Source organism: Oncorhynchus masou, chromosome 18, assembly GCF_036934945.1.
Source record: "Oncorhynchus masou masou isolate Uvic2021 chromosome 18, UVic_Omas_1.1, whole genome shotgun sequence".
Lineage (NCBI taxonomy): Eukaryota > Metazoa > Chordata > Actinopteri > Salmoniformes > Salmonidae > Oncorhynchus > Oncorhynchus masou.
The window spans coordinates 24,839,953-24,851,642 of NC_088229.1; the positions used below are offsets into that span (position 1 = coordinate 24,839,953).

The 11,690-nt window shown below is 43.6% G+C and overlaps 1 protein-coding gene across 2 annotated transcripts; it reads left to right on the plus strand.

The window, feature by feature from the left end:
• Positions 1 to 963: 963 nt before the first annotated feature.
• LOC135504284 (specifically androgen-regulated gene protein-like) lies at positions 964 to 11,223 on the plus strand. Of its 2 annotated transcripts, none has more exons than XM_064922691.1 (4): positions 964 to 1,134; positions 7,391 to 7,576; positions 8,770 to 8,947; positions 9,122 to 11,223. In XM_064922691.1, the coding sequence occupies exons 2-4, from the start codon at positions 7,472 to 7,474 to the stop codon at positions 10,762 to 10,764; spliced, it is 1,926 nt and encodes a 641-aa protein (XP_064778763.1). In that variant the 5' UTR covers positions 964 to 1,134; positions 7,391 to 7,471; the 3' UTR covers positions 10,765 to 11,223. The 2 variants fall into 2 exon arrangements, with proteins under 2 accessions (XP_064778763.1, XP_064778765.1); XM_064922693.1 differs by having other exon boundaries at positions 9,125 to 11,223.
• The last annotated feature ends 467 nt before the right edge of the window (positions 11,224 to 11,690 follow it).

Genomic DNA, 11,690 nt, shown 5'->3' on the forward strand with positions numbered 1-11,690 from the left:
GGCAAAATGATCAGCCCTGTAGTGTGTAGTAGTACGCTCCATAACCTTGTATCAAACATGAGTGTGGCTGCTTGTCAGGTCAAGTGCTTTCAGAACTAGGGATTCATAGCTCTAAAACTGAACCACATATAGAAGCACAAGACTTCACTCTAGTTAATTAGTGACTGGCTGGCTGGGCCTCGTGTCAACATGGCTAACAATGCCATACCACTATTTCCCCAAAGAGATCTCTCTGTTTACCATGGCTTTATTAAAGCACTCTTGCAAAATGCTTGATATGTGTTTGTTGATACTTAATAATAAGTGGAAATTCAGGTTGCACAATGCCAAGACAAACATTGATTTTCAATATTTGAGGAACGGGATTGCAAACACATAACATATACCTCACTCCTCATACCAGACTCATTAGCAGGCACCTCTATTCATGGCCGGAACAGCACCTTAACTATCAGTGTCTATTTCAGGGTAGAGCCGGGACAACTGTCATCATCATCATGCAAATATGAGATGGCATCACTTTTTGTTCCAATGGAAATAGTATGCAAATTCTAGGATTTTCATATATATGCTAAAGACGTCAACCTGCTTTCAGTGTCAGAAAAGACTTGTCATCACAAGAATTGATCAAATCGACATGCTATTTTTGGAATGACAGCAATGTGAGTGCAGTTCAGTTCATGTGCGTGCAATAAAAATCTATATCATTCATAAAACAATTTCAACAACGATTTGAACAAGATATAAGAAAATTACAATTATGAATCCAGGTTCCGAATTTAAAATTGTATTATAGTTTTGGTTCATTAACCCTGTAATACAGAATCATTCGATTTGAAATGTGGGGGTGTTCCTCTGTTACCCCATTGGTTCTTCCAGAAACACGGTCGATCAAACATGTGCTGATTGGCCACAAAGATATTATGGGGAGGGACAAAGTGAGCCTCGCGCGCTCACCTGGAATTCAACAACGACTGCCAGTCTTCCGCACTGCTTTAGTAAAGGCTTATTGCATAGTTTCACAGAAAAACGGCATTGTATTTCAATAGGTTTGGATAATTGTGACGATAGCGCGTTTCTTTGAGTGCAAATGCACTTTGTGGACAGTGAATAGTATTATTCTACTGCTCTCAGGTACGTTGAACTTTTTATACTTTTATTCTCTTTCGAAGTATTTTTCCTCTGAGAAACTGTTTTTATGCTTTCAAGCATGATTTGACACATCAAATCAAATTGTATTTGTCACATGCTTTGTAAACAACAGGGTATGTTTCGTTAGAATTCTATGCGATGTGTAGATTATACACAGTCTGAGGATACACTGGTATTGGTAATGGAACAGGAAACTTTACTGTACAGTTGTTTTTATATTATTACGTCCAAAGTTTGACTATTGGCCCCGTTGTGAATGTGCCTATCTATACAGAGGCATAAAAGAGCCTAGGCTACTATATCTAATATGTTTTGCACGGCTGTGATGATATCAGGTGCCTGCCATGGGATATATCTCTCTCATCTCTCATGACAGACACAGATGTTCGTTCACACTGCTGTGGTCATGTTATCTTATGGTTCACTGCTATGGTTGAGACACCACCCTGGAAGACAACAGAAAAGCACTGAGTTGCCATTCAGTTGGTCAATTATGGGAGAGAGAGATTCAGACAGGTGGGAAAGTTTTCCACAAGAAAGATGATTGACACAATTCAACATCATAGTCACTGTCATATGGGGACCAGACCAAAAGGCAAGCTCTAATGTGGACTATAGATTAGTGATATGTGCCAATGCGTACTTGAGATTTCAATGTTTGCCAATCAATAAAACTATTCCCAAAGCCTGGACATTGACATTTTAATGGTGCAGACTGAGTGCCAACTGCCAAGCTAAACATTAATGGAATATTTCTTCATGCATGTACTCTGTGCAGGTTGGGAGTTGCACAACATGGTGTGGATGTCTGTTATGAACCTTTATTTACTGTAAATGATTAACTAGTTCTTTACTTAACCATTACATGCCCAGGTTAGTCTTTTTGAGATCAAATATATTTTTGAAGCGATACCTGGTCCAACCAAGACAGCAGCAATGCTTTTGCTCAGCCTGTCCTTCATGTCACAGGACATACTTCACATTTCTCTCTCTGGCCTCTTTTATCGCCACAATAAGATCACTGTCACTCATTGAAATGGAACCTAAGGCAATCCCCTTCCTGAATCCCAGGGCTTTCCAGCGGTTCAAAGTGCACTGAAGATCAGGCCATACAGTGGGTACCGTGCTACCGTGCTACCCCTTTCATTTACAGTGCACCTAATCAGCTCTCTCTATTTCCCCGTCTGCTTTGTAATTTACTTGAAATACACAGAGGTACAGTCTTAGAAAAAGTTGCTATCTAGTGAACCCTTTGAAGGACCCTTTTTGGGTCGATGGACAACCCTTTTCCCCAGAGGATTCTATACTGAACAAAAATATAAACAAAACATGTAAAGTGTTGGTTTCATGAGCTGAAATAAAAGATCCCAGAAATGCTCCATATGCACAAAAAGCTTATTTCTCTCAAATGTTGTGCACAAATTTGTTACATCCCTGTTCGTGAGGATTTCTCCTTTGCCAAGCTAATCCATCCATCTGACAGGTGTGGCTTATCAACAAGCTTTTTAAACAGCGTGACCATTACTCAAGTGCACCTTGTGCTGGGGACAATAAAAGTCCACTCTAAAATATGCAGTTTTATCACACAACACAATGCCAAAGATGTCTCAAGTTTTGAGGAAGCATGCAATTGGCATACTGATGCAGGAATGTGCACCAGAGCTGTTGCCGGATAAATGAATGTTAATTGCTCTTATAAGCCGCCTCCAACATTTTAGAGAATTTGGCAGTGCGTCCAACCGGCCTCACGACCGCAAACCACGTTTATGGCATTGTGTGGGCGAGTGGTTTGCTGATGTCAACATTGTGAACAGAGTGGCACATGGTGGCACTGTGGTATGGGCAGGCATGAGCCATGGACAATGAACACAATTGTATTTTAATCTATGGCAATTTGAATGCACAGAGATACCGTGACGAGATCCCGAGGCCCATTGTCGTGCCATTCATCTGCCGCCATCACCTCATGTTTCAGCATGATAATGCACGGCCCCATGTCGCAAGGATCTGTACACCATTCCTGTAAGCTGAAAATGTCCCAGTTCTTCTATGGCCTTTATACTCACCAGACATGTCACCAATTGAGCATGTTTGGGATGTTCTGGATCTATGTGTACAACCGCGTGTTCGAGTTCCCGCCAATATCCAGCAACTTTGCACAGCCATTGAAGAGGAGTGGGACAACTTTCCATAGGCCACAATCAACAGCCTGATCAACTCTATGTGAAGGAGATGTGTCTTGCTGCATGAGGAAAATGGTGGTCACACCAGATACTGACTGGTTTTCTGATCCACACCCCTACCTTTTCTTTAAGGTATCTGTGACCAACAGATGCATCACTATATTCCCAGTCATGTTAAATCCATAGATTAGGGCCAAATTAATTTATTTCAATTGACTGATTTCATTATATGAACTGTAACTCAGTAAAAGCTTTGAAATGATTGCATGTTGTGTTTATTGCCCTTGACAATCAACCGCTCTCTGTCATGGATGATGTTGGCTTTCACCGACTGGTCGAGCACCTTGAGCCCTGGTACACACTACCAAGTAGGTGCTATTTTTCAGATGTTGCCCTACCGGAGTTACACAATATTGTTGAAACGCACATCCTTGAGCTACTTGCTATGTGCGTCACTGCTATTAGCTTCACGAATGATACTTGGACCAGCGATGTCAGCCCCATGAGCATGTGGGATTTCATACTAAGGAAAGCCGTATTGATCAAGAATGTGATGGTTCTCATACCGCTGCTGCCATTTCAATGGCATTTGAGACTTTGAAACATGAACGCACTAGCTAGCTCCATTCGAACAACTGACTCGAGAAATAATCTCTTCAACTGCATCTGCAACAGACGTGATACCCTCTGTCATGGCATTGAAACGCCTGCTCAAAACTGCAGACAGACCGTGGGGTTAAAACTTGTAAAAGTCCTTTACAAGAGGCTGTGAACAAGCGATCCGGTGGCATTCTCTCTGAGCCCCTTTACTGTGTCGCCACCATGCTTGATGCTATGTACAAGGACCGCTACTTCGATACAGACAAGAAACAGGGTTTACATGAAATGTTAGACACAGCTGGACAAGCTGGAAATGGACACAGTGACAGTGTCCCCCGAGGTAGAGAGGCCACGGACAGACAGAGCTGAAACTTCACTGCTATACATGAATGATGAAATCCTGGTTGAGACTGAACAAATGAACAACGAAACAACGCAGCAAGTAAGTGAAAGAAATAGGTTTTGAATATGTTTTACTGGTAATGGGGACATAAATGCCAACAAAATAACTTTTTGGTGTGTGTGTGTTTCAACTATTTAACTGTACTAGAATGCTTAAAAAGCTGCTCATATGTTAAATATCGGGTTTCAGTATTTTTTTTGGCAAGGAAAATATTGTGTATCGGCCAAAAATGTCATATCTGTGCATCCCTAATTTAAATCACTAATACAGTCTAATCATTTATCTGTGGAGCTAAAATCCTCTGGTGACACAGAAATGTAAAGCTGTGTATCGTCTGCATAGCAGCGAAAATCAATGTTGTACTTACTGATAAAGCTGCCAAGGGGTAACATATACCAACTTAACAGTACCGGACCCAAAATCGAACCTTGTGGAATGCCACATGTGATATGAATTTCCTTTGAGCTATGTTCACCAAGGGTGACAAAAAAAACTCTTGACCAGTTAAATAGGTCCTAAACCAATTTAGAACTGGACCGGAGAGGCCAACCCACCTCTCCAGTCTGTCCAGAAGCACATCATGGTCAACAGTGTCGAATGCAGCACTTAAATCCAAGAGTACAGAGACAGAGCTGTTTGGCATTGGTGTTGGCTCTAAGATCATTTACCACTTGAACTTAGGCTGTTTCTATTGTGGTGGCCTGAAAAACAGATTGGAATTTTTCAAAAATACAGTTGGCACTGTTTTTAGCTGTTTGAAAACCTATCCAAGGAATACCTAGGATAGGATAAAGTAATCCCTCTCACCCCCCCCCCTTAAATGATTTAGATGCACTATTGTAAAGTGGCTGTTCCACTGGATGTCATAAGGTGAATTCACCAATTTGTAAGTCGCTCTGGATAAGAGCGTCTGCCAAATGACTTAAATGTAAATGTAATTTCTTGAATGGAAGGTTGGAGATTGGCCAACATTTGCTAAGAGCTGAAGAATCTAGGGAGTCATTAACAATAGTTTGCACTTCTTCAGATTTGCAATTAAAAACTGCTTTGAAGAAGGTGGTTGGATAAGATGGAGAAGGCAGGTACAAGGCTTAACTTGATATCACTTTCCTGAGTATTTCTGTGTCAACCAGGGGAAATAAATCTATAGTGTCTTTGCAATGGTAGGCTACAGCACATATAATCAAACCAATATGGGTCCCCCTATGGGACTGCCGAAGAACCCTTTTGGAACCCTTTTTGTAAGAGTGTACGTCAGAGCATAGGGCACCAGCCAGGGCGGTTAGTTAAATGACAAAACATGTTTTCTAGGAAGCAGGTAAAGTCACATTCCTAGGTGTATTAAAGCTTTGAGGTTGGTGCAGTGAGGTTGTCTCTCCCACTACAAGCCTGGTTGCCGTCTCTGTTTAGCTATTTTGTACTCCGTGTCCTTGACAGGAGTGGAATGTTGGCTAAAACGACTGGTATCCAGACTAGGGAGGGGCAGGTCTGGGACATTTTCTCTCTGTCTTTTGCTCATAGTATTATTATGTCTCGTTTGGGTGGGGCAGGAAGTAGGTCTAAATATGAGCACTAGACTAAATGGGAAGGAGGGAGCCCTGGGATACTGTGTGAACTAGAAAGCCCACTATTTGTTGTTGCCAACACCGTACTGTGTGGCCTATATTGACCCACATGTTTTGCTACTGTCAACATGCCCATATTTCCATTGTTATTGACTTGCTAAAGGTGCAGGTAGACTCAGATACATGTCATTCTGAAAAGCAAAGGAAAATTCTGTTTATTGGAACCATCCAGGTGAGGGGCTGAAAGGAAAACTCCTTAAAGAAATGGACATTTCACTTGCAACTCCCTTGTTAAATAACTTCACAGCTACAGAACAGAGCATTTTGCATTCAGTTGGACCTTATGACGTCTAAATGTGACATTGTTGAGTGGGGCGATATTTGGCAATTGCTTATATTTGTGTAATCAAAATGACATGGGCTCAATTGTCCCAACCCTTACCCCATGCAAATCGGCAGCGTTGAGTTCCTTTTTGATGGATCAGCAATAGTCTGGGTGTTTCAGTGGAAATCGAGTTAATGATGTACCGATGACTCATTTTACAATGACTTAAATGGAAATTCACTATCATTACTGTTCCTCTCTGCTTCTGTATGAGTAATCAAATGATAGAGGGTAATAAAACAGTTGCCATTGACACTGGCACTGAACCATCTGAATGTGTTGAACTACTGTATAGGCCTATGTCTGGATAAAACTGAATAGTAACTGATGGTAAATGTAATTTGATATGTTTTGTTCTAGTAAAACTGCCCAAAAATACCTGCTATGCATATTTATCACCACTAGTACATCTACAGTATTTTAACTACAGTGTAAGCCTAGATGTCAACAGGTTGTTGGTGGCATGACATGGTGTGGCATGTTGGTGATTAGGTTCACACAGTGCCACTTGGTACGGTTTAGTAGCTTTAGTGAGTAAGTGGCCGGGTTACAGATCTTTATCCTCTTCGATCCCTGTGGAGCATAAGGCCACAACAAGACCCCGCCATATGCCGGATGCTCCTTTGCAGTTTAAAGATATAGCATGAATCAAAGGCTAATAATCAGCTGTCCTTTACTCACTGCTTGAGCTTTGTCCACAGCTTTGTCAGTGTATCCCTCTATTGGATAAGGGCACATAGAGGCTAAATAGGGAGACAGTATTGGTGATGTAATAATCCTGCCTGTAAGCTGCTGGCTGGCGTACTATTGTCCCTCCTGTACACTGATATACTGTACTGTATTAGAGACGTGTAACAGAATTCCTGTTTGTTGTAAAACTCTACCATGATATCACTGATTAAATATCAGTGCTAAGAAAAGACATGGTTTAAAAACATGAATAAGAGTATGTAACATACGTGTCCTAGTCTTTACCATGGGCTGTAATAGAGAAATACCACCATTTCCGCTCGGGAAGCTCTGCTAAATGGAGCATCATGATGATGTAATGATTTTTGCCTCGAGCGTTAAAACTTCTTCTCTCCTTCCTTCTTTTTTTCAGTTACTTCCCCATCTGGAACCATCTGTGACTTTCAGCCAATTAGCAGAGGCCCCCTGAACCCCTGGCACCTGTCCCTGTGCCATGCCGAAGAGTGACACGTGGCCGGGCAGCGTTGCCATGGAATCCTTGATCAGTATGGACAGCACTGGGAGCTGTGACAGTGTGGTTAGCATGAACTCTGGCTTTGTGAGTGCTGCCATAACCCTAGCCTTGCCCCTTTTCACTTCAACTGTTATTAGCACTCGCTGACCAGGAAAATGTTTGAGACCCTGGTTTTACCAGTTTCTAGTTTATTTAGTTGATGTGCTGCCCTGCTGCCTTTGTGCTAAACACTTAGGGGTACTTTAGAAAGGATTTAAATGACAAAAGGTCAAATTGAAAGGCCTTTCTCACTCCCATCTTAGATTTAATATTGACTATTATAAATCGGCATGTTCAATCAATCAATATATTTTATAAAGCCCTTTACAGATACCCAGCCTAAAACCCCATAGAGCAAGCAGTGCAGATGGATAGGCACAGTGGCTAGGAAGAACTCCCTACAATGCAGTGTACAGTAGATAGGGTTCAGAGCCACTGTCTCCCAATTATAAGAGTCAGTGAGCTGCTGGGCTTGTTTCATGTTGGGGGGTGAGAGATTGTAAGAGTCAGGAGCTGCTGGGTTTGTTTCATGTTGTGGGTGAGAGATTGTAAGAGTCAGTGAGCTGCTGGGCTTGTTTCATGTTGTGGGTGAGAGATTGTAAGAGTCAGTGAGCTGCTGGGCTTGTTTCATGTTGGGGGTGAGAGATTCAGATGTTTGTTCAGAGAGAGAGAAATAAGAGAGAGAGAGAGAGAGAGAGAGACTGCTTTGAGGATGATCAGAACCTAGTCTGTTTAGTTCAGAGCTGTTCAGAGGCCACTCACTGAAATCCACTGCAATACATTCCTCTGGCAATGCAGTATAGGATACAAGCTAGCCAGGAGCAGTGCTGTGGTACATTGTCTTTCCATCGGTGTTGATTGAAAGGTAAATGTCATTTTGATCATCTCTGTGTCTCCAGTCTCACTGGGCCTCAATGTAATGTTCAGCCTAGCTGAAAGCAACAGAGAGACTGAATAAACACTGACTATTAACAACTGAAAATCAAGGCAAAATTGGGCCTCACCTAACATTATACAAGGATATAGTGTACACAGACATTCCTGGCATACATCTCCACATAGCTATGTAATCTTGATTGCAATGGTATCTTTATTCTGAATCTGTTTGTTCTCTACATTTGCAGTTTGTCTACGTTTCCGTGTTTCTTCTTTGTGTTAATTACGTGTGTATGTGTGTATGTGTGTATGTGTGTGTGTGTGTGTGTATGTGTGTGTGTGTGTGTGTGTGTGTGGTGCAGAGTGATGACAGTCTGGTGCACCTCTCTGCTGAGGAGCGGGCATGCCTCATGTTTCTGGAGTCCACCATTGAGTCCCTGGAGATGGAGGAGGACAGTGGCCTGTCAAATGATGAGCCAGACCCCAGCAGCCTGGCAGCCAAACCTGGCCACCTCTCTATGGGACAGGCCAGATTGGAGGGTGAGTATCACCAAAAATATTTTGTTCATATCTATGTTGTTGTTTTATCAGGAATTTATCATGCAGTAGACTAACAAATGTTTCCAGGTTTTGGGTCATGATTGTGCGAGCCAAGCTTAGGAACTTGTGGGAATTTGACAGTAAAAATAATTGCTGTTTCTGCTTGCCTTCTAGAAGTATCAGAACTCCAGCATTCTGACTCAGGAAGGGATCAGAAGTCCTTTCTGAACTGCATAGTGCCTACACCACTTAGAGTGGCAAATAGCCTTGCCAGTATCCAGCTCAAAGCCCCAGGTTCTGCCACCCAGCCCACTGCTCCAGCTGCAGCAATTGAGCCTAGAGCCCCAGCCCCAGTAGTAGCAACCCAGCTCAATACCCCAGGGGCATTTACTGATCTCAAACCTCCAGGGATAGTCACTGAACCCACATTCTCAGAGGTAGTCACAGAACGTAAAGCTCCAGAGATAGCAACTGTGCCGAAGTCCCCAGAGTTGATGACTGACATCAAATCTCCTGGGTTGGACACTATTTCAAAAGTTCCGGTGTTGTCCACTGAGTCTAAAACTCCAGAGTTAGCTGCAGACCCAAAAGCTTCTGCCTCGGACACGACCCCATCCTCAGCCACCTCAGATAATTCTGTGGACAACATGCCTAAAGGAGTCTCTGTAGACAGCAAGTCTGTAAAACGGCAATCTAAGGTTCACTCTGAGCTGGATCTGAAGCTGATTCCCCCTCCCTCAGACTTTAGGGATGATGAGCCAGAGGAGGAGGGTGAACTTCCAGTGCCTGCAGTACTCAGAGTTCCACTAACCTACAGTGAGCTGGAGCAACTACGCAGGAGAGCTCCACCAGCCTCGCCTGGAGCCCAACAGACACCACCTTCTAAACCTCCTGTTGATCTGCCTGTACCTGTTAGTACCAACTCACCACCCTTCCACTCTGAGGCCCTAACCATCCCCATTCCTGAGACCCTGGAAACAAAGAACCCACCTGCCGTGGCCCCTAAGCCCAAGAGGCTTCCATCCAACATCATCCAGAAGTCCCACAAGTCAGATAGTCACCCAGGCCCCCCTCTCTCCTTGCCCATTGACAGGTCGATCATTGACCCCCAGAAGGTGCGTTTGGAGGCTCTACGGAAGCTCGGGCTCCTGAAGGGTGCGGATGGAGACTCAGGCCCTGTAGTTTCACCCAAATCCCGGAAGTCATGGGCACCCACTCCCTCTCCACGCAGCCCAGATGCCACCCAGACCCAAGCCCCAGCCCAAATCCCTACTACTTCCCCAGCCACTACCCCTGGCCAAGTCCCAGCCACTATCCATACCCCAATCCCAGTGCCTGCTGCAGTTGCTGTCCCAGCTACCACAGTACCAGCCCGAGGCACTACCCTTGCTCCACTTCCAGCCCCAATCCAATTTAGTGACAATGCCAAAGCTCTGCTCTTGCCCCTTACAACCCCTCCTTCACCACCCAAGCATATTCCCCCTCCCGTAAGGGTCAAATCAGCCACTCTGGAGCGCTCCAGCATGGGCCAGAGAAGCTACATGGCCAGCAATGCCTCCCTCAGGGCAAACCAGGCTCCCAGTGTCCCTTTGTCCCCCAGAGACCAGCGTAACTCTAGACCCCGCCCGGCCTCCCTAGGAACTGGGAAAGACTTCATGAATGTTCAGGGTGAGGCCTGCCACCCCCAACCAGGTCATGGGGAGACTCAGAACAAGCTGCCCCGCTCCCATGGTATCAGTGTGCTGATCTGCCCCAACAGCAAGAGTGGAGAAGACCGACGAGAGGCCTTGAAGAAGCTAGGACTGCTGAGCGACTGAGGGAAGGGAGAGGGGAAATGGAACTGCACCATTATGAAATCCATATGAGGGGTGAGGTCTGAGGAGGAGGAATGTCCTTAATATGGATTCTGTATAAAAAAGCCCTCTTCTAGTTTTGACACTGAAACTTATGGGAAGATTACTCTCTCCATAACGCCTTCTTTGAAGCAACATGCAGAGAGCACTATTTGTTTGTTTGTTTGGCTTTACAGAAACCTGTATATTTATGGAGTGTATTTTTGCCTTCTTGCTGCACAGAAATGCTGTATGTACCCTAAGACTGGCTTTCATGAATAACCTGTATCATACTACTATGAGATACTACTCTAACTACAGTTTGCAGTACAGTGAGTATGTATGTATATTCCCCGTGAAATGTGTTAGGCTGTTTGTGAATCTAATTTGACATTCAGTAATTTGATCATTGTCTATTTTCTAAATAAAATATAATACACTTTATGGAAGGATGTTTGTGTGTCATTAACTCGTTCATAATATATACAAAAATATGTGGACACCCCTTCAAATTTGTGGATTTGGCTATTTCAGCCACCATTTTCTGTTGACAGATGTATATAATTGATCACACAGCCATGCAATCTCCATAGAGAAACATTGGCAATAGAATGGTCTTACTGAAGATCTCAGTGACTTTCAATGTAATAGGATGCCACCTTTCTAACAAGTCAGTTTGCCAAATTTCTGCCCTGCTAGAACTGCCCCGGTCAACTGTAAGTGCTGTTATTGTGAAGTGGAAATGTCTAGGAGCAAGAACGGCTCAGATGCAAAGTGGTAGGCCAAACAACCTCACAGAACAGGACCACAAGTGTGTCTCTTCTCGGTTGCAACACTCTGGAAACTGTCTCTGGATTCAACGTCATCACAATAACTATTCGTCAGGAGCTTCATTAAATTAGTTTCCATGG

Bases quoted from the DNA above. Each gene is read 5' to 3' on its own strand.
- LOC135504284 (XM_064922691.1), top strand. From the start codon at position 7,472: ATGCCGAAGAGTGACACGTGGCCGGGCAGCGTTGCCATGGAATCCTTG. The intron at 7,577-8,769 runs GTGAGTGCTGCC...TGTGTGGTGCAG, and splicing joins TTAGCATGAACTCTGGCTTT to AGTGATGACAGTCTGGTGCA. The intron at 8,948-9,121 runs GTGAGTATCACC...CTTGCCTTCTAG, and splicing joins GGGACAGGCCAGATTGGAGG to AAGTATCAGAACTCCAGCAT.